Source organism: Lepidochelys kempii, chromosome 26 (genome assembly GCF_965140265.1).
Source record: "Lepidochelys kempii isolate rLepKem1 chromosome 26, rLepKem1.hap2, whole genome shotgun sequence".
Lineage (NCBI taxonomy): Eukaryota > Metazoa > Chordata > Testudines > Cheloniidae > Lepidochelys > Lepidochelys kempii.
Window position 1 is genome coordinate 13080310 of NC_133281.1, and position 23522 is coordinate 13103831.

Consider the following 23522-nt stretch of genomic DNA (forward strand, 5'->3'; position numbering starts at 1 on the left):
AAAGGAGGACTTGTGGCACCTTAGAGACTAACCAATTTATTTGAGCATAAGCTTTCGTGAGCTACAGCTCACTTCATCGGATGCATACTGTGGAAAATACAGAAGATGTTTTTAAACACACAAACCATGAAAAAAATGGGTGTTTATCACTACAAAAGGTTTTGGGTGGGGGGAGAGAAAACCTTTTGAAGTGATAAACACCCATTTTTTCATGGTTTGTGTGTTTTCATGGTTTCTGTATTTTCCACGGTATGCATCCGATGAAGTGAGCTGTAGCTCACGAAAGCTCATGCTCAAATAAATTGGTTAGTCTCTAAGGTGCCACAAGTACTCCTTTTCACTTCGCCTGTTGGAGTTCCTACAGCAACGGTCCCTTTACCGTAGGAAGCATCTACACTACAGCCCTACAGCCGCATAGCTCTGGTGCCGTGGCACCCGTAGCATAGACAAGGCCTCAGGCACTGGCTTTAATCCAGAGTCACTCCACTTACGTCAACGGAGCAACTCTGGAATTACAGCAGTGCAAATGGGAGATCAGACTCTCAGAGTCAAATCAGTGGCAGGCAGATGAAGATAGGTCAAGTTTTGTGGACTAATCCCCAGAGCCAAGCCCAAAAATAGACCAGCTCCACAGTCTATTCTCTTCTCCTCCAAGCCCCCGTTCTTCCATGAGGCCAATGAACCCTAGTCCAAGGGTAACAAAACAAAGAACACAGAACTAACAAGACCCTTGTGCTAAATATCAGCAGCTTTTTGTCTGGCCTTGTTAGCTATATTATGGTAGCACCTAGAGGTCCCCAAAACCTAGAGCAGGGCCCCAATGTGTTGGGCACTGTACATATAGAGTGAGACTCCCTGCCCCACAAAGTAGTGACTCTCCTTCGATCCCCCAGCAGGTCAGTGGCAGAGCTGGGACTTGAACCCACGTCTGCCAACTCCCAGTCCTGCAGCCTAGCCACCATCTCACCTTCCATCCTTCAGCTAGACATTGCCTGCTTCTCAGGGTGGGGAGCTGGTTTCCTACTATGCTGGTGCGAGGCACTTTGCAGAAACATATTTGACCATCTCTACCCAAAGAGTTCTTTACAAAAGTGGATAATCATCATCCCTACCCGCCCACCACACCTTTTGCAGCGGGGGAAACTGAGGCATGAGGAATTGCTGTGACTTGCTGTGTCAACGGCAGAGTTGGGAATGGACCCCAAGGAGTCTAGACTCCCATGAAGCTCAAAGCCACGTCTGCCAAGCCAGGAGATGGGGCACACCTCCTGGATCAGAGTCCATGTCCTGCCAGGATCTAGGCCCTGATACAGGGCTAGAGGTCACACTGGCAGATCTTATTGCATTAGAAAATGTACAAGGCCGGGGGAAGCCCCGATGCTGGACATTCTCTGGAGCACAAGCTCAAGAGGGGAGCCCAGCCAAGCAGCATCACAGCCTGAGAAGTTTAAATCCCTCCATCTGCATTCTGTTTCATGAGCACCTCTGCCCTTCCCCCACCTACTCCAGGGGCTGGAGTAAGGGGCGGGGAGAGGGGAAGAGTGGGGGGGACTGACATGAAGAGAATTCCTCTTCCAATAGCCAAGCAATCGCCTCCAGGCTAAGTGATATATACCGTCGGATGGCAATAAGCAAAGCTCTGCTCTACCCGTCATTCTGAGAAGTTTGTGCACCGGAGAATCAGGGAAGCTGCCCGGCAGCCTGTAGCGGGGATGAGCCGCCAGCTAGGCACTACAGCCGGGCAGTTCCTGGACATCCCCCCACTGCTCTCGTATGCTTACACTGCATTTTGGAGGAAGACTCCCAGCCCCGGGGCCAACAGACTCAGGCTTGTGGGGTTCACGCGAGCACCCTAAAGATAGCTATGTAAGCAGCCCTTGACCTTATGAGGAGAGATTAAAAAGACCAGGACTGTTCAGCTTGGACAGGAGACGACTCCAGGAGAGAATGACACAGGTCTACAAAATCATGAGTGGTGTGGGGAAAGTAAGTGTAATTTACCCCTTCACATAACACAAGGGGGCACCCTATTAAATTAATAGGCTGCAGGTTTAAAACAAAAGGAAGTACTTCTTCACACAGCGCACAGTCAACCTGTCGAACTCATCGCTGAGGGAATGTTGTGAAGGCCAAAAGTATAACTGGGTTCAAAAAAAGAACTAGATGAGTTCATGGAGGACAGATCCATCCATGGCTTTTAGCCAAGATGGTTAGGGATGCAAACACATGCTCCAGGTGTCTCTAAACCTCTGACTGCCAGATGCTGGGACTGGATGCCAGGTGATGGATCACTCAATGATTGCCCTGTTCTGTTCATTCCCTCTGAAGCACCTGGCATTGCCCACTGTCGGCAGACAGGATACCCGGCTAGATGAACCATTGGTTTGACCCAGCATGCTGTTCTTAGCTACGCAGCTGTTTTTACAGCTCTAGCATGAGCCCTGCTACCCGAGTTTCTTGACTCAGGCTGGCAGGCTTGCTCCCATGGGCCCCAAAACCCAGTGTAGACATTGCCTTCTGAAGCGCCTCAGGGTATAATTCCAGATGTTCCCATGGGAGCCACAACCGCAGTCATGCCCTCCGAGGAAGAGTGGGCTGTTTAGACTGGAAGAACGTGGGGAATTTATCTGAGGCTGCTTGGAAGCCTTTTCATTGCTTAAATACAGAAAAAATATGCTATTCCTTAAAAAGGCCAATATGTCCTCCTCATCTTGCACTTGTGTAAAGGTTGGGATCACATCTATATTATCACCATCAAGGGCTTTTATTTGTGTTTCAATGTTCCTTTCACTCTAGGGTTGCACAGCCCAATGCATCTAGCATTAGACCGGGAATCGGGAGACCTGGGTTTTATTCCCAGCTCTCCCACCGACCTCAGGCAAATCATATCCCGCCCTCAGGACCAAACCACACTGAGCGCCGGTTACTGGACTGGCTGCTCCTTCCAAATCCCTAACGTAACAGGTGACGAGCACAGCCCGCCCCCACCGACATTCAGCCCCGTCGCCAAACCTAAGTAATGAAATAACGCCCAAAGAAATAAGCGGTTATCCTTTCCACGTCTTGTTATGAGTTGATCAGCCACGGCACCCAGCTCTTCCACGAATGCTGACTCTCTTCACACAGCCAAGCAACTTGATAGAAACTGGAAAATTAGTCATTAACTGACAGGAAGTTGCCCGTCAGTCAACACAGGCAACATGTTCTGGATTATAAAGCTAGCGAATACAAGCCCAGCAGTGTCTGCCTGAGAGACGCAGAGCTCCCACACAATCCCACACTAGGAGAGGTTTCTGAGATGCTGGCAGGCACAGAAAGGGTGGAACGAGAGGCAGCCGCCCCCACCTTCCACATAACTAAACTACACTGGTAACAGCGCCGGTGCATCAGCTTTGCCCATGGCCACATCACGTCACTGCTGCAGGACAGCTTGAGAATCCCCTGCTCTCCCCACTCCGGCTTATGGCCCGTGGCAGGCAAAATGCGCTAAAGCCAGACGGAGGGGAAAAACTCAAAAGTTGGGGTGCAAACAGAGCTATTCCACACTGGCCCTGGGCAGGCGACATTTGGGGTCCAGCGAGGCTCTTAACTCAGGCATTCTGTCTACGGGGGAACTGCCAGCCATAGCTGTAGGGAATAACTATTCTGCTATAGCTATTCAAACGTAGGACGCGCTATTCGGGACTTCCAGGATAGCTGGTCCATTTCCAAAGCAGAGTAACTAATCCAGATTAAAAAGTCAATATATTTTGGAAGAGAACGTCCACATGGGGGAGTTATTCCAGAACAGCTATGGCAGAATCACTATTCTGTCAATTTCCCAAGGCCCAGAGAAACTTTCATTAGTGAAATTTACATAACATGTCTAAACCCTGCATTCCCTGAGCAGAGATTACACTGTCAGAGCAGACAGTCACTGCAAATGGGGTTTGGTCAAACAGCTGTTCAGAGCTGTGGAGTGGGTTAAAGGGTGCAGCCTTTATTTCAAATGACATGCCTGGCTGCAGGTAAATTTGGTTTTTGCCAGGGTTTTATTTATATATTTTAAACCCGCCACAGCCAGATTCTAATCTTCCATGGATTAACTGGCCAAGATTTGCAAGAGCAGCTTTGGGGGCCTCAATAGGACACATTAAAGAGGCCTGGGATGCAGAGGGCAGGAGCCCAGCATTTCATGGGAAACAGGCTCCTTTAAGGGGTCTGAAGTTCGGCACCTTAAAAGTTCACTAATCCCTTTTGGAAATGTAAGCCCACCTATTTCAAAGCCAGAAGGGACCACAATCTAATCTGACCTCCTGCCCAACAGGCTCTGGAACGAGCAGTCAAAGAGTTTATAATGCCCAGAGGCAGCTATTTTTCACACCACTGCCTCCATCCTAAATCCTCTGAGTTTCTCTCTCATTGATCATTCAAGATCAATCCATCCCTAGGAATATCCACCCTGCATAAAGACCCAGAAATTAAGATTGGTGCAGAACAGCGGGATTCCAACCTCTGCCAGTACAGCAGCTCCTCTTCCCGCCCCACCCCAGTCCTCTAGCAGCAGAATCCCATCTTCCTCCAGCATAACTCCACCTGAGCCCTCCCCCAGCAGGGGTGCTGGGACATGAACCGCAAACAGGATTGTTCTTAGTCAGTTTCACGCTGCTGCCAGCATGGTGCGGAAAACCCGACTGTGCGGGAGTTAGTTACAAGCGCCCCTGTGCCGCTGGAAAGGGCTCGTCTTCCGCTGGAGACACTTGAGACAGAGAGAAAGAGAGAGAGAGGAACGTGAAATGAGAGTGAGAGCAGGTGAATAATTCACAGGGAGACAGGGTATCCGGGTGCATATGCAGAATGGATATTCTTTGAACAATCAAGAAGTCTAAAACCCCACCCCCTGAAAAGTTCTATTCCTCCTCCCCAGGCGTTTAAGGTAGGGCAAGATTCCCCACCCGGCAGCCAACAATAAAATAAGAACCTCAACATTGAGACAGGAGTCGTAATTGCACACGGTTTGTTTTTAAAACCGTGCGACACATAGCGACGTAGGAGTAGAAGGGACATCCCGGGTCAGTGAGTCCAGCCCCTGGCTATCACAGGCAATGCTGTCATTTGGTCCCATTCATAAACTTAGCAAGTTCCATCTTCAAGCTAGTTAGGTAGTTTGCCCCCACTCCTGCTATTGGTAGCTGGGCCAGAATCTCACTCCTCCAATAGTTAGAAACCTTCTAACTTCTAGCCTATGTTTGTTCATGAGCCTCCACTGTCCTCTAATTTGGAGAGCTCTTTCTGTTCCCTGGTGTTTACCCTCCTAATGTATTTATAGAGGGCAATCATATCCTCTGGCAGTCACTGCTTTCCTAGGCTAAACAAGCCAAGTTCTTTCAGTCTCCTCTCATGACCATTCAACTGACCATCCCAACCCCACTCTCCACCTCTCCCAGTCTGAATTAGTCTTTTTTTCAACACAGGTGAGTGGAATCGCACACAGTATTCCGGAGGAGGTCTTACTAGTGCCTTGTCCAATAGCACTAATACATCCCTATTTGCGCCGGTCAGACAGCGACTTTCCACACCGATATCCCAAGGGGCCTTATCGTTGCACTGACATAGACAGCTGGGCCAGTAGGTGCAGCCACTTAAAAGCGAAGCAAGTCTGTTTTCAAGCTAAAGACAGAGAGATCCCTTGAAATCCAGACACAAGACCATTCAGAAAAAGGAGCCTAAGTCTGCCACTCTCAGTCATGTGGAGCAGTCCCTACCTTGGGCAAGTTGCCCTCGTGACCTCTCAATGCAACAGCTTGCATGAGCGAAGATTGCAGAATCAGGCGTATAGGAAGTGACATACCTGGATCAGAGCAGTGGCCAATCTAGCACAATACCCCAACACAGACGATAGCCAGCACCGAACGTTTCAGAACAAGGTGCGCAAAACTCTGCAGGAGGCAGGTCTGGGATAACCTGTCCCCAGGGAAAGTTGTCTCCTGACCCCCAACAGCTAGCGGGTGCCCTGAAGCATGAGGATTCTAACAAGCAGGACATCCGGAGGAGCAACACTGTTTAGCAATGAAGCTGGTTAACAGGACAGCAGCAATATCTAAGCTTCCCCCTAGAAACCTAAAGCGTTGTAGACCCAATGCATTCCATTCCCGGAAAGATTAATTTAAAGATGATGGGAAAGCTAACATCTAACCAAAAATAACCAAGTCTGTTATATTTTCACATTTCCTGCACTTTTAGGAGATATGCCAAGATCATTTATTTAATGGCATCTTTCCATACCCTTTCCCAGTAATTTCAAGTGAAAGCCCGGGGATGTGAACCAAACAAACAAAAACTCACAAGCTATGTCTTTATTTTCATGCCATATAACACTAAGTTATCATGTCAGCTTGGATCAATAGTTCTGGATCTCCCCAAACACTACCCCAACATTTCTTAAGTGACTAGTGATTTTGGGGGTGTCCAACTTGAGACAACACCTTAAAGGGGTTTGATTTTCAGAGGGCGAGTGCATGGCACATTCTGAAAAATCAAGCCGTTAAGTGCCCCTCAATTTGGACACCTCCTCAAAATCATTAGTCACTTTTGAAGATTTAGACTGAGCTCTCCCCATCTTGTGCTTCTTTAAAATAAGCACAGGTTGCCATATTTTCAAATGTACTACATTTCTTTTTTAAAAATAAACTTATTTAATTTAAATTTTAAATAAATCCTTTTAAAAAAACATTGATTTTTATCCAGCATGAATATAAGGCACCTTGATACTGGTGTAACGGTATCCACACGAGGGGTTGAACCAGAATAAATATATTGGTTTAAAAACAAACAGAAAAATCACACCCCTGACATACTTTTACCAGTGATGAAACCGTGCATAGATCAAGTCTTTGTACAAACAGCTAAAACGCAGCCGATATAGGGCAAAGTAGCCTGTTGAGTGGCAGACAGCAGTGTGCAAGTAGAAGTATTTCAACTTGGTATGCTCCAAAGGGGAAAGGAATTTGCTGCTACTTCCCAATCTCTCTGTCTCTTTAAGAATTACATGTGCAACATTTTTAACCAGAATGTAGCAACCACCCCAGCCGGTAAAACCAGAAATTTGTAATCCCTGTCCTACATAATGCTGCAAGTCTTGTTTTATAGCTTTCACTCAGAGATGCTTTATTGATAGGATCCTGCTCTACAGAATGAAGCAGGTTTCTTTGGTTTTCCTAGGTGAAGTTGTACGCAGGATCAGAGCTGCAGGAAGAGAGACATACATTGTCCATCCCATCTGAGCTCTTTTCCCCCCCCAAGGAAGGTCTCTTTATCTGGGATTGTTTCAATCTATTTAGCTTAACAAAGAGAAGGTTAAAGGGTGACTTGATTACACTCTAAATTATCTACAGGGGAACAAACATTTCATAATGGGCTCTTCAATCTAGCAGAGGAAGGTCTAACATGATCCAATGGCTGGAAGTTGAAGCTAGACAAATTCAGACTGGAAGTAAAGCAAAAAATGTTGACAGTGAGGGTTAATTAACCAAGGGTCATGGTGGATTCTCCATCATGGGCACTTTTAAAATCAAGACTGGATGTTTATCTAAACAATCAGCTCTAGGAATTATTTGGGGAAGTTCTATGGCTTGTGTCATTCAGGAGATCAGACTAGATGGTGGAATCGATGCGCTCTTCTTCTAGCTGGGGTAGTTTGGGTTTCAAACAAGCCCACGCCGCAGTAAGAAAAACACTAAGGTTGCCAGACAGTGGTCTAGAGAGCGCTTCCGCTGTGCTGCCTTCCCACTTGCGTTCCAGCTGCAAAACGGCATTCGAAGAAGCGACTGCGGTGCTGAACCCTACCACCCTAAGGACCCTTTCCCACGTCAGCAACCGCTGCAGACGGGGATGGTTCCTGATCACAAACAGGAAAGGAGGTGGGGCCTGGGGACCGGCAAACAGGAGGGGAGGGATCCTCGAGCCACGTTCAACATGAAGAGATGGTCCAGACTGTGACAAAGTTTGAGAACCTCATGCAAACAGAGAGATGACAGATGCTTGACACCTTATTAAAAGAATAGGCAAGCAGGCAGGCAGGCCAGGGTAACTTTTCCCCAGGAAGGGGACAGGGTGCTAATTTGACCCGGAATTCTTGTGAGTTGCAACCATCAAGTTGCACACTCTTCTAGCCTGTCCGTTCCTTTTCCCATCACACTCGCTCCTCCTCCCTTTTGTGAGACTCACCTGTTGCATCTTGACAGGTTTCAGAGTAACAGCCGTGTTAGTCTGTCTTTGCAAAAAGAAAAGGAGTACTTGTGGCACCTTAGAGACTAACCAATTTATTTGAGCATAAGCTTTCGTGAGCTACAGCTCACTTCATTGGATGCGTACTGTGGAAACTGCAGTAGACATTATATACACACAGAGACCATGAAACAATACCCCCTCCCACCCCACTTTGGATGGGTAATAGCCCATCCAAAGTGACCCACTATTACCAGCAGGAGAGTGAGTTTGTGGGGGGGGGGCAGAGGGTGAGAAAACCTGGATTTGTGCTGGAAATGGCCCAACTTGATGATCACTTTAGATAAGCTATTACCAGCAGGACAGTGGGGTGGGAGGGGGTATTGTTTCATGGTCTCTGTGTGTATATAATGTCTACTGCAGTTTCCACAGTACGCATCCGACGAAGTGAGCTGTAGCTCACGAAAGCTCATGCTCAAATAAATTGGTTAGTCTCTAAGGTGCCACAAGTACTCCTTTTCCTGTTGCATCTTGACTTTCTTTGGGACCGGAACCCCGTCTCCCTATGGGTCTGTGCAGCCCCTAACACAACAGCCATGCCGATCCGGACCACGATTTAAATACATAATAAAAGTAAGGTTCACAGGGGCTCATTTCTCCTAACAAAAACCTTGCGCGGCAGATTCAAACAACTCCCCCTAGCTGGGTACATCACTACAATACGGTGCTCAGAAGAAGGCTTTTCTCCTAGCCAGCTCCAGCCACGATGCACAACTGACTCATGCCGTTCCCCAAGGCCCCGCTCCCCCTGCAGCTCTCCAAGCTGGACAAATATGTTCTTTGCTGTCGCAAGCCAGTGTGACTTAAGAGCAGCGGGAGATAATGTGCACACTGAGAGACAAGATTGCCACCACCAAACGTCAGCCCAAACACTTCCACTTTTATCTTCCCCTCCAACCTCTTCCTAGAAGAGCAAACTCCCTTTGTGAGCATCGGCACAGGCTGATCGTTGCTGCGTCCTTTCTTACCCAGCCAGGGCTTGGAAACAGGATCGTTGTTTAAAGGCGCATTTGCCTTCGCTATAGCTGGCCCCCCTGAGATCATAAGCTCTGCACATGACACCCCAACCAATTCCACAGAAATCAAAGAGGAGCTGGCAGGCACAGCTGTGATTTCCCAGGTAGAGACAGGAAGCGGGGTCAGCTTTTAAAGAAATAAAGATCCCATTTTTCATGCAAATACCCTGAGAACTCCACTACTCCACCCCACCCCCAGAATATCCTAATGGTCCATCTCATCCAGTATCCTGTCCCCAGTGCCAGAGGTTCCTGGTCTTAATCCAATTTCTAAGTACTAGGAATTAGGTTTCCTGCACCTTCTCCTGATGCTTCTGGCGCCAGCCACTGTCAGAGACAGGTTACTGAACTAGACAGACCTTGGGTCTGATCCAGTCTCACAAGTCCTGTGAGTCCTAGATGCTCCATAATGGCATAAAACCATGCAAAGCTCTGCCATCGAAGAAAGAAGAGAATTTCTTCCTGACCCTTCTCAAGGATCAACTAGAGCCCTGAAGCATAAGGATTGCTAGAGCCTCTCCCATTTGTATCTCAGCTAGCCTCCCTGCAGGTGGCACTGTTCACAAAAGGAAGAACTTTACCCAGGGACAGAGGAGTCAGCATAAGGCCCTCCACACCTCTGATGCTCTGCACAAGGGTTGCACAGGAGGAGTGAGACGGAAGCAGGGGCCAGTGCTTTCACACCCTCAGTATGCCATGGAATTGCCCTCCAGGCTGTCTTCACATAGGCTAAGGCCGAGAATACTGCTTGGGATTTTGGGGTGGGGGGGGGGAGAGACGGGGAGAAGATGAGGCCAAAGTAGGAGCCAACAGAATCTGCATTTACAGGAGCTCAAAGCACCCCGAAAGTGACATGGAAGGAGCCTTAAACCCCAGACTGGGGAGCCCAATTTCGCCCCACCTGCACCTCTCCCCCCACAGACCACAATTACTCACCCTTTTCACACACAAGGACCAAATTCTGCTTTCACTGACTTTCCTATGACCCCACTACAGTCAATAAGCCAAATTCCCCTCTCTGTAGTCAAATGCCAGGGCAGTGGAGAAAACACACCCAGGAGGTGTGAAGGCAGGACTCACCCATAACTGTTGGGCCCTATTTTAATATGTTTCCTGAGTTGCATCTTTGCTATTTGTCTCCATATTATCCTGCACCAGGAAGTTCCACCAGTTATCCCCCCACTTAGGCAAACCAGGAAGATGCAGGAAGTGGAGTATTTCTAAGCTTTCAGAGATCCCCATGGAGTGGGAGTGTAAAGCACAGACTTCATGCACCATTACCAGCCACGCAAGCTCATTCAACAGCCCAATCGGGCACTCACCTTTTTGAGAAGCACCGATTTTTTCTTCTTGAGCGCCTCGCACTTCCTCATTTTGCAGATCTGGTGGCTGGTCCTTCGGTTCACACAGTGGGTGCAGGCACCACAATTCCCTTTCCTCAAGCAGGGGACGCAGAGCCCGCAGCGCTTCCGTTTCTTCGGCACCTGGCTGGCAGTGTCCACTCCGAGACAGACGTCGCTCTTCTCCAGGATCAGAAAGCCGCCTTCGCAGGCGCTCAGCATCTCGCCGCCTTCAGGGAAGCCGTAGGCACCTGCCGATTCATTCCTAAGCTGCAGCAACGACTGGAATTTCTTCATGGCTCCTTGTTGGCCCGGGGGATCAATGCAGGGGGGCACTTTTTTTTTTTCTAGCTAGACCTAAATACTGAAGGATGCCAAAGGACTGGTGAAGGGGGGAGGCTCTCCCCCTTACTAAAAATGGGGAATACAAATCTATAGCTAAAAATATACGATCACTCCACTAGTTCGGTCTCTTCGCTCTGCCAAACCTTCCAGCTCCGTTCCACCCTCTTTGCAGTTCATCTGGTTTTACACTCAAGTGATTTCTCTCTTCTTGGGGTGCTTCGTTCCCACACTCTGAGTTCTGTTTTCTCACAGACCCTCTGTGAGGGGATCATCCTGGATGCCACCACACTTTTTGGGGGGTTGGAGGGGCAGGGGAGCGGTGACTTGGAAGCTTGCACAGTTTAGTTGGAATCTCCCAGGTTGCTGAAGTCTCCAGGACAATACAATAGTAAAGCTTCTCTCTCTAACTAAGACTGGGGGGGATCTCAAAGAGACAGGAGCCAGGAAGGTGTCTTCTGGTGGAGGAAGCAAAAAAAAAAAAAAAAAACCGACAGACTGTAATCTTAGTAATTTTGTAGCTCTAAATCAGTTTCACTCCCACTCACACCACCAGATCAAGTGCCAAAATAAGGTAACTTACATGGTAAGGCTAAGAACTGAACATTAAAAATGACCGTGTGCCATTCTCCAACACTAAGTCATTTTCATTCCAAAAACAAGCGCTTAAATATGGAAGTTTCAATGAAAGCAAGTATTCCAAACCCCAAAATAAAAAAAAACTTTGCCTCCAGGAAAAAGGTACGTTTAAAACACTGGTCTCAGATATTGATAGCTTAAACCAGAACCCCTTTAAATTCCCACCACTGGTGGAAAAGATCCACTCCCCAACTTTCGCGCTGTCGAGCTTGACTTGGCAAATCGGGACTCCTTAAACCTCAACCCTGACAGAGCCGAGCTGCTGCTAGGAGCGAGAGCAGAAGTTTAATAACCCCTTCACTTTCAGTCTCTTCTGCAAACTGCTTTCCCTCTTAACAGCTTCGCTGCTAACTTCGGATCTTTGTTTGCCTGCAACCGTGTGTGTGTGTGCGTGTGTGTAATAGCCACAGATCTGTTTATCTACCCACCTCTGGAAGGTGGCGTTGTTTTTTTTTAAACACACATCACCCCACTGCCCTCCAGCCCCCAATACACAAAGAGCCATTACCAGCAACAAGAGGTGCAGCGAACAGCCCTGCAAACGTGTGAATCGGCCCGGAGATGAAGGAGAGAGAGAGAAGTGCATGCGGGAGAAGTCGGGGGGGGGGGTAGGGGGGAAGGGAGGATGAGCGGGGGGGGGAAGGGAAGGGGGGAGGGGAAACGAACAAGCAGAAGTGTGGATGCAAATCGCAAAGGCAGCTGCTGCTGCTGCAGCACGTTGCTCGCTGCTTCTTTGTTCTGGAGATTCCTGCAGCCCCAGCCCTGCAGCCAGTTCCTTCCCCCCTGCTGCGGGAGGGGGCCTCTTCCCAAACACCGGGCGCCCCGCGGGCTCCGGCGCCCCGCGGAGCTGGGGAATCCCCCCCAACCAGCCCAGCCCAGCCCAGCCCCGCAGAGCGATCTCACCCCCAGCCCCCGTGCAGGGGACGGACAATGGGGAAAGTTTCCAGGCAGCTGCGGGGAGGGGAGAGGAAGGGCGTGGGGAACCACTTGGCTTCCTCTCCGAGCAGCGCCCCCACAATGCGGGAGGGGCGGGGGGGGAAGCTACGGCCAGATGCCCCCCCCCAGATGGGAGCACAAATTCCCAGACCCCCCCCCCCTGGAGCGGGGCCAAGGGGACCCCCCCCCCCCACAGCGGGACCAGCAGTTCCTCTTCCCGGGACCAGCGAGCTAGCGGGATCCCGGCTAACCTCCCCCTTCCCGGGGGCATAGGCTGAACCAGAGCCCCCCCACACACACACACCCCGCGCCGCCGCTGGAGTCCGGCTACCGCATCTTGCCCCCGGGGGTGCCACGGGGAGTTGGAGGGGGCTGCTGCGCCCCCACATTTCCTCCCCGGGGGGGGCCCTCCTCCCGGGGTCCCCCCCATTCCCTCGGGGCTGCTGCCCCTGCCCCCGCCGCACTCACCTGCCCGGCTAACGGGGCGCCCAGCCCCGGGAGGCGCTTGACTTGAGACACATGGCTCCGGGGCTTTACCCTGCGCACGATCCGCCCAGCCAGGCTCTGCCTCTGTCCCCCCGGAGAGGGGAGGGGGGGCTGCCGCTCCCCTGCAGGGACAGCTGTGGCTGCTTCCCTGGCCGGCCGGGGGGTGGGACCCCTGGCAGGACCCTGCCCCGAGGCTGCCCCCACCTCCCCTTGCTGGCATGGGGCTCCCCCCCTGCCAAGGGCTTTGGAGGGTTTCCACATGCGGGCCCGGAACGTGCCCTCGCCCCGGCTGCACACGCCGGGGCGGGTGGGGCGGATTATCATCCATCAGCTGGGAAACGCGGCTGGGCTGGGCTGCTCCCAGGGCAATAAGCTGCTGGGGGCTTCCCGGGAGAAAGGGTAAGGGGGCAAGGTGGCGATCATGTCCCCCACACACGCTCCTTTGTTGTGCTAAGGGCCGCTGGGCTCCCCACAAGTTGGGGTGTAATTGTGCAGTGCTCCTGAGAGCTGGGGTGCGGGCACACGCCTTGGTTGTTGTATGGTCGCTCCGAGGGGCTGGGCCATGCGGTCATTGGTTTGTTATGGTAGGGTCGCTGCAAGGGGCTGGGCCATGCACTCATTGGTTTGTTATTGTCGGGTTGCTCTGAGGCACTGGGTTATGCGCTCCCTGGTTTGTTATTGTCGGGTCGCTCGGAGGCGCTGGGCCATGCGCTCATTGGTTTGTTATTGTCGGGTCGCTCGGAGGCGCTGGGCCATGCGCTCATTGGTTTGTTATTGTTGGGTCGCTCCGAGGCACTGGGTTATGCGCTCCCTGGTTTGTTATTGTCTGGTCGCTCCGAGGCGCTGGGCCATGCGCTCATTGGTTTGTTATTGTCGGGTCGCTCCGAGGCGCTGGGCCATGCGCTCATTGGTTTGTTATTGTCGGGTCGCTCCGAGGCACTGGGTTATGCGCTCCCTGGTTTGATATTGTCGGGTCGCTCCGAGGCGCTGGGCCATGCTCTCACTGGTTTGTTACTGTAGGGTCGCTGCAAGGGGCTGGGCCATGCACTCATTGGTTTGTTATTGTCCGGTTGCTCCGAGGGGCTGGGCCATGCGCTCCCTGGTTTGTTATTGTAGGGTCGCTGCAAGGGGCTGGGCTATGCGGTCATTGGTTTGTATTGTAGGGTCGCTCCGAGGGGCTGGGCCATGCGCTCATTGGTTTGTTATTGTCCGGTTGCTCCGAGGGGCTGGGCCATGCGCTCCCTGGTTTGTTATTGTAGGGTCGCTCTGAGGGGCTGGGCCATGCGCTCATTGATTTGTTATTGTCGGGTCGCTCCGAGGCACTGGGTTATGCGCTCCCTGGTTTGTTATTGTCGGGTCGCTCCGAGGCGCTGGGCCATGCGCTCCCTGGTTTGTTACTGTAGGGTCGCTGCAAGGGGCTGGGCCATGCGCTCATTGATTTGTTATTGTCCGGTTGCTCCGAGGGGCTGGGCCATGCGCTCCCTGGTTTGTTATTGTGGTTGCTCCGAGGGGCTGGGCCATGCGCTCCCTGGTTTGTTATTGTAGGGTCGCTCCAAGAGGCTGGGCCATGCGCTCATTGGTTTGTTATTGTCCGGTTGCTCCGAGGGGCTGGGCCATGCGCTCCCTGGTTTGTTATTGTAGGGTCGCTCCGAGGGGCTGGACCATGCACTCATTGGTTTGTTATTGTCCGGTTGCTCCGAGGGGCTGGACCATGCGCTCCCTGGTTTGTTATTGTAGGGTCGTTCCAAGAGGCTGGGCCATGCGCTCACTGGTTTGTTATTGTCGGGTCGCTCTGAGGCACTGGGTCATGCGCCCCCTGGTTTGTTACTGTAGAGTCGCTTTGAGGGGCTGGGTCATGCACTCCCTGGTTTGTTATTGTCTGGTCGCTGCAAGGGGCTGGGCCATGCGCTCATTGGTTTGTTATTGTCAGGTCGCTCCGAGGCACTGGGTCATGCGCCCCCTGGTTTGTTATTGTCGGGTTGCTCCGAGGGACTGGGTCATGTGCTCACTGGTTTGTTATTGAAGGGTCACTCCAAGGGCCTGGGCCATGCACTCACTGGTTTGTTATTGTAGAATTGCTCCGAGGGACTGGGCCATGCGCCTCCTGGTTTGTTGTAGGGTTGCTTCAGCAGGCTAAGCACTCTCTAGTTTGTAATTGTAGGGTTGTTCCTTAGGGTATTATTCTAGCATCCCTCCTGGGGCTGGGCTATACAACAACACTGGTTTGTTATTGTAGGGTCACTCCAGGAGGTGGGGCTCGGCTAGGTGCACACTGGGCTGTCATCGTAGGTGTGGCCCCAGGACTGTGGTTGGCAGTCATTGTGCCCCAGAAGTTGAGGGAGGAGGCACAAGAAGCTGGTTCTGCAGCTGAGCTGTTTCCCCACTCTCCCCTCCCAGTAGCACCATGTCCATCGTTTATATCCCAGACTGTGCCAGCATGGGGGTGAGTGCCTGACTCTGAGCTCTGGGTCCCATGTACCCAGTTCTCTTCCAGCGCCTCCCTCTCCTTCCCCTGTACTCTGCAGCCCCTGAGCCCCTACCATAACCCCCCAGTGTTCTGTCCCTCCCAGCCTCCTATGCCCCCAAGCACTCTGGGTACCCCAAAGGAACCCCCACACTTGTCCCCCCAATGCTCTCATGTCCTCCAACATTGTCACCCCATATTCTCCCATGCCTCATCCCCCCAGCGCTCTATGCCCCTGCATTCCCCCCCTCAGTAGTGCCCCCACTGCTCTGTGACCCCTATACATAGCCCCCCAGTACTGTGTCCCCCAGAGTTCTGTGCCTCACACATTCCCTATGCCCACCCCCCAGCACTGTGCCCCCCACACCACCTGCAGTCCCCCTAGCACTGTGTTCCCCCTCCCCAGTTTTCCATCCCCACGTCACCAGTAGCGGGTGCCTGCATCCCTGGCCGGCCCAGTTTGGAGGGGGCCTGGCAGGTGTTCTCTGTGCCCTCTATATTCCCCTATGCCCCATCCCACCACGTGCTCTAGGCCTTTCTCTCCCTCACTCCCTGCCAGGGCAGCCCTTGGCAGTGGTGCTGGCCTCTTCCCTCTGGCTCCCCCTGCTGGCTGAGTCTGGCATTGCCTAAGGGAGGTCGTTATTGAAGGGTCACTCTTGGGGCCTGGCCTATTCACACACTGGTTTGTTATTGTAGGGTCACCTTGGGAGCTGGGTTTATGCACACACTGGTTTGTTATTGGAGGGTCACTCTTGGAGGCTGGCCTCATGTGCACATTCGTTTGCTATTGTAGGTTACTCTGGGGATGACTTGGTCATACACGCTCTCGTTTTGTTATTGTAGGGTCACTCTCAAGGCCTGGACACTGCAGACCCTTGATTTGTTATTGTAAGCCTGGCTTTTATTTTGAAGGGGCCCTTAACAAGATAACCCTTATTTGTTTTCAGTCTCAGTATCTATTTCCCCATCTTGAGATGGACTGTACCATTGAGAAAGCAGAATGAGCTCAGTTCTTCATGGCAGGGACAGTTTCTCACTATGTCTTTGTACAGCGCCCAGCATACCAGGCCTTCAATCAGCACCAGAGCCTCCAGGCACTATTCTAGTGCAAGTAACAATCATATAATTTAAGGATTTATATTTAAGCAATTAGAGACTTTTTGCATCTAGGCACCATGATTAGTTCTTGATGTGGGGCAGAGGCTTTGCTAACAAGCTCAGTCCTCTTTGAATTTGTGTTTGTCTAATGCCAGGGATGGGCACCTTTAATAAGTCAAAGACTGAACAACGTTCAGGTAGTTTGCATGCTGCAGCTGTTGCTTGCTACAGAACACAATTGTCTCACTGTTACCTTGTGCTACTCCTGTCTATCTGTTGTATCCCTCTGTCACCCCTCTTAGGCTGCAAACTGTTTGGGGCTTTTTTGTTATGGAGACATCCAGCACCTAACACAATGGGGCCAGGATCCTTGACTGGGTCCTCTAGGGTGCTTCTACGGTAATAACCCTAAAAGGAAAGGCTTATATTCATCCTACCCCATGTTTCTTCAGTGTAAGGTCAGACAAGAAATAATGGGTTTAACCTGCAAGAAGGGAGATTTAAGTTAGATATCAGGAAAAACCTTCTAACTCTCAGGGTAAGGTAGTTAAATTCTGGAACAGGCTTCCAAGGGAGGTCGTGGAATCCCCATCACTGGAGGTTTGTAAAAACCGGCTAGACAAACACCTGTCAGGGATGGTCTAGGTTGATTTGATCCTGCCTCACTGCTGGGCTTGATCACCTCCACGGTCCCTTCCAGCCCAACATTTCTCTGATTCTAAGTGCAGAAGCAGCACCACTTTCCCCTGCATTTTCTACCAGCTTTTCCGAACTCAATGCAACGCACCAGTGCCAGCAAAGACAAGTGCAGCAGAGCTCCTGCTGGCTTGGCTACAGACAAGCTCCCTTTTCTCACAGCCGCGAAAGCTGCTGCCTACAGAGCCACAAGTGTCCGCGGTTTGTTCCTTCTCTGGCATGCGGGCAACGTATGCACCAAGCCCGTCCAGCTAACAGATGGGGGGACTTTGCTAATTGATTAATTTGGCACTAGCGCAAGACAACCAGTGAAGACACAACAATCAAAGAGGCCCTTACATTTCAGAGCAACTTGAATACAGATTATGGGGAGTGAACTAATAGAATGGGAGACATTCGGGATGGAAGAGGCAGCAGGATTAAGTACAGGACTAGCTGTCAGGAGCAGCTGTGCTTTAATCCTGCTCTGGCGCTGACTTGTTATATGATCTTGGGCAAGGCCCTTGACCAGCCAAGGGCAGAAGTGATGTGTGAAGAAGGCCTGAAAGGATGGAGAGGACTATTATTATTGTTGTTAGTGTTTAAAGTTTATTTTTCTGTGTATGTTTTTTATATTTAAAAAAAAATAAAATCAGCAGCTCTTGTCTGTACTGTTGTTCCCGGAAGTCTCTATGGAGGACTGGAGAACTGGAAATCTGATTATTGAAGACTGGAAGTGATTTAATATTCAGAGCATTTAAAACCTTTGTTTAGTCTTTGCTTTAAGGCCTGAGAAACCTTGTGAGAAAATAGATCTTGTAATAAAGACTCACCACTATTATTACTTGTATTTCATTCGTGCTTAGGGGGCCACCTGACAGTGAAGCCGCATTGTGCTAGGTGCTATACAGAGTAAGAGATTTGCTGAGACTCAGGCCCAGATTCTGAAAGCTATTTAGGTGCCTAATTCCCCTTGAAATCAATAGAGAGGAATTAGGCACTTAATACCTTGAGGATCTAGGCCTAAGAGTTTATATTCTAACTAGACAAGGCAAACACAGAGTGGGGCTCGGGGAGAACAGGCACAGAGTGGGGAAATGGTTTGCCCAGGCCACCAGGAAGGTCTGTAGTAGAGCTGGGAACAGAACACAGCTCTCTTGACCTCTAGCCCATGCTGCCTCCCAAAGTCAATCAAGGTGTGATGATGTTCACTCCACCCTTAAGACCAACAACAATACTCCAGGAGAACAAGGAAAATCCGACTAACAATCCTGACCTGTTTACAGTTAAACACACACAACCATTCAGGCTGGCTTTAGCCAATATAAAGAAGTAACACAGGGCACAAACTCAATTCCCTACCCCCCTACCTTAAATCTCTCTGTACCTCTGTTTCACCAGGTGCTAATATCTACCTAGTAAGAGATCATAAAGATTAATTAGTTAATGTTTGTAAATCACTATATAAATATTGTCAAAAATTCTATTGACTCATTAATCCATCCCACAGGGTCTAATGCAAGATTGTTACAAGGTTTAGAGCTCTGATTGAGCAAAGCCTTTAAAGCATATGCCTAACTTTAAGTGTACAAATAATTCCTTCCCCAATCAGCAAAGCATTTAGGCCCAGGTCCTTAAAGATATTCAGGCTCCTAATGTCCACGGATTTCAATGGATCCAGCCTCTGGCACGTGCTTACATCGCACTGTCTTTAAAAGAAGGCGCTTTGAGTTCAGCCCATGCTCCAAAACTGCTGAATCAGGGCTCAGGCCTTTAGTAAACGAGGTGGAGATTTTCCAGCTCTTTACAATAAGGTGTGTCAAGTCAACCCAATGATTTGGAAATCGCCTATCAGCTGACTGGTCTGATTTCTGGGCTCAAATGAGGCTCATTGCTTGTTTGCTGTGAATAACATATAGCTGATTTTTGCCGCAGTGTTCAGCAGGGCCTCTTAAATTTAAAGGTTTTTACTGCAGAAGGCAAGTTGCTCCAATGGTTATAACATGCCTTTCAAGGGTTCCGTGCTGGCAAACCCTCTGGTTTTTACATCAACATATGTTGGTTTCATGTGCTCTAGGAAGAATGAGCAGCCTCTTTCATTTCCACATCATCAGGTTTTGAACGTTCTGATCACTATTCAAACTGCATTTGAATATGTTCCCAATGAGAACCTAATTCCATTCCTCTTGACCTGTCACCACACGTTCAAAGTTTCCAGTCCTTTATGCTGCAACGTGGTAGCCTGTGTTCCATGACTGCAAATTAGTTCACTGAAGAGTATGCTTTCCACTTAAGGTCATGATTCTTCAAATTCCTCTGACCCCTGAGCCTGCACACAGTCCCACTGAAGTTAATGGATCATGGCCTAATTCTCTATATACGCTGGTCTTCTTATTTCCCTCAGTCAAAGAGTACCAGACCCTGCACTCATTGAAATAGAGGTCAGAGCCTCCAATGACTTCAGCAGGACGCAGGGTTGACTCTAGAATTATAGCTATGAGTGATTGGAGAGAACTGATGTGCCATATAGTCCATCCTGTGTAGGATCAAATAAAGGATTTGTTCCTACATTGGACAAAGTACTCTGTCCAGAGTCATTTAAAATGACTCAAGCAATGAAGTTCTCACACTTGCCTGAGAAGACTGTTCCGTGATCTAATAGCTCTCAGCCTCTTCTGTGCAAACTAACCCCAAACACTGTAGAGTTAAAACAACAAAGGTTACAATGTGAAATAACAGCAGAGGGGGCGACGCACTGAGAAGTATAACGTAAGGCAAAGAAGTGCTTTCAGTTGAAAGATGCAGGGGGGAGAGAGAGAGAGAGAGAGAGATGGATGAAATACCATATTTCCTGTCCTGTCTGGTTAAATCTCTATGCATTTCTCTCTCCTTGCTTCATCCATCACGGACCAAACATTTTAAAAAAAAAATTCTAAGCCCAGAGTTGTTCTATGCCAATAAATTTCTCACATCCATATTCATCTGAGCATCTGCTTGAGTGAAATTCACACATGCTGCTGGAACCAAGATCAGTCATTTAAAAGATTGTATCCATGTATGCCGTTCTAGGGAACACCTGGATGCTGCTGGCACATCGGGAGATGTGTAAGAACACAAACCAGTTTAGTCTGATCCCTAGTCATTTGCAGCTTTAACTCCAAGAACTTGCTAGATCACAGCTGGCTGACAGAACTGAGAGAGGAAACTGCAAGTTCCTTGGGGCAGGCACTTGTCTATTTCTTTGCAAAGTGGCAGGTCCACTTTGGCACCAAGGCTGGAATTTTCAGAGGCGCCTCAAGGAGTTAGGACCATAAACATCACCATTACAAAACCCACTCACAAGTGGAACCTTTAGTGGGCAGTCCCAACAACAGACACTAATGAATGAATGGGCCACTGAGGTTCCACTGAATTATGGTCCGTCCAGGTCAGAGGTTACAAAACAGTGTCTGAGATTTTCAAAAGTGACTAATGATTTTGGATGCCCAGCTTGAAAGGCCTCCAAGGTGCCTGATTTTCAGAAAGTGCTCAGCATCCAGGCCCCATTATGGTGGTTGCAATTGGGTACCCAAAATTACCAGTCACTCTTTGAAAATCTTGGCCAGTGGTTTCGTCTGCATTACATTTGCTAGTCCTGTTTTAACACGTATTATCTAAACCTGATTTCCCAATTGTACTGTAGCCACAGGGCCCACGTTTGTCTCCCCAGCCCCATGTTTAACCCTAGGGTAAAACATGATTAGCAATAGCAGTGTAAACATGCCAAGTGGTGGGGGCAGTGTGGGGTACGTGAGCTTGCACCGATGTGCTTGGATCAACAGGTTATTTTAGTCCTGAATTCCCAATTACACTAGGTCCCTTTATATCATCCTGGATCTATAAAGGGGCTTTAAAGTAGAGGGTAGCTATCTCACCATTTCACATGGCTAGAGCAGGATAAAAAGGCCTTAGTGTCAATGAGAATTAGGTCAGTTTTCCAGCTGGGCTCTCAAGACAGCACCTTTCAGCAACACCAAATTCATTCACTTATTTATTTTTAAATAAGCCAAATGGAGTCAACTTTAAAAAGAATCTGGACTCCTTTAATAAACCAAACCCCAGATACCTTGTCCTTTATCTCTCTGCTATGTCTAGCAACAGTCCACTCCAGCACTGATAAGGGCCCAAACCCAGCCCTCCCTGCCCGTCTGGTATTTTCGTGTGTTCATAGTCTGGATATTCCACATAGTTCTCTAGCAGATGTGTTTGTGTAAATTCACTCAGAAGGGGAAGGAGGCATTTACCTCTGAATGTATTTGGGGATAGGTTTGTAAAGCTGGGGTGATGAAGAGATTCCTGAGCACTCAGAAGGCAGAGAATTAACAACCCCATAACCCTATTCTGCATCTTCCTTCTCTCCAACCTCTCTGGTGAATTGGAATATCCCTCCTCTCCAGCAGCTTGTCACAATCAATTTAGATTGCAAACCTTTTGGGCACAGGGCCCATGGCCTTGATTCTGATCTTGCTGGCACCAGCGTAAATCAGCAGTAACTCTGTTGAAATCAATCAACGTGGAGACATGTAAAACCAGCGTGAAGGGGAATACAGCCCTATAACTTTAGTCACTATGTAAAGCACAATGCATTCCTGCGTTGCTATGTACAAATGAGAACAAACAATGCATCTGCTGTAGAGACTTTAAAAAAAAAAAAAAAAGGTGTACTGTCTCTTACTACTTACACATAAGCTGATCAAGATAGGGTCATTTAGGATTCTGTCCTTCACCTAACCACAGCACTTGATAATTGGGTTAGGTGCATTAGGTGGGAGTGGAGTGGGGGTGGAGTTTCAAATAATTGCTGGGCCAGTGGTATCGCAAACCCTAGCCTTCCACTCTGAAGAACAGCATAATTTTGTTTGTTTAAACAACGCAGACAGATGCACAATGTAAAACTAATCCAAATATGTATAACTCCCTGTAAAACGGGATACACCCAGTACCTATAAACAGAAGTAGGAAAAAAGAAAGGGAGAAAAAAAAAAAGCTTATTTCTGTGGGTCAAATTCTGTCTTCATTTACCCAAGGGAAGTCACTGGATCTGTACCAGAATACATGGAGACAGAATTTGGACGTGTGTAACCTATGTCTCAAAATAAGACCACCTCATTTGAGAATTGTTACAGAAGTAAGAAAATTCTGCTCTCTTCCAATGTAAATCCAAAGTGACACCCTGGAGTTAGTTGCACGGGTGACACTAGTTGCCACTCCAGGCTAAGAAGAGAAGAGAACCCTTAGTAAGAAACCCAGGAGTACCAGGACTGTAAAAATCACTGGGTCTACTTCTCCTCTTACACTGGTGTACCTGATTCAAATGGATTTACATTGGGGTAAGGGAGAGGAGAATCAGGCCTTTTGTTTTATAAAAGTGCCCAACCGTGAGAATTTTACACAGCTTGCGGAGATTTATGATGCAGAAAATCAAATTACCTTAACTCCTATGTCTTTGCACTTGCCAGCTTTTTTCCATCAGAGTGTAAATAATGTCTGACAAGTGATCATTAAAGAGAAAGTCACCTCACATCAGATACCAAACAGTACTCACAAGGCAACAGTCACTACTGACCAGGGCTGGATTCACACTACTACACAGCAGCAAAAACAAAAACAAAAAACTTCTCTAGCCCATTGCTTCAAGGAATTTGGAACAAACAACCCAGTGAAAACATAACATGGCAAGAAAGAGTATTTATGCACTGGGGCAACTCACAGGTCATAGGATTTTCAAAAGGAGACCAATGGAGTTTGGCTTCCAACTCAACCCAGTTAATCCAATGTAATGGAGTGGACAATCAGGCTCAGAGAGTAGCTAGCAGGAATCAGACCTAGCTAATAGCTCCTCCATGACTTGAATTACGCTGATATAACCACTGGAATCAACCAGTATGGAAAGCCTGGCTCAACATAGCCAGCATACCAAGTTCTGAGCACTGTTTGTCCAGACACCAGCTGTGACTGGGCTCCCATAAAAGTTCTGTTTACAGGCCCCACTACTTCAGCCCCATGCATGACAGACCTTAGGACACCACCTGTCCTTCATTATTGATGTATGAACTAAAGCATAAAAGTGTTTGGCATAATTTGAAGCTTCACCCCTCCAGTTCCCTAAAAGTGGTTTGGGTTAGGGGAAAAAAAACAAAAACAAACAAAAAACCAGGTCAGGCTTTGTGAATACAGGATTAAGGGGATTAGACATTCACCTACTGCGCATTTACAATGCAA

The 23522-nt window shown here is 49.1% G+C and overlaps 1 protein-coding gene across 1 annotated transcript in view; it reads right to left on the bottom strand.

Moving 5' to 3' along the window:
• TET3 (tet methylcytosine dioxygenase 3) overlaps positions 1-23522 on the bottom strand; it is a 173126-nt gene that overhangs the window by 145279 nt on the left and 4325 nt on the right. The window contains exon 2 of the mRNA XM_073325181.1: positions 10604-11421. Coding sequence (XP_073181282.1) covers positions 10604-10918 — 315 coding nt within the window. The 5' untranslated portion in view covers positions 10919-11421. The remainder of the gene's footprint in view (positions 1-10603; positions 11422-23522) is intronic.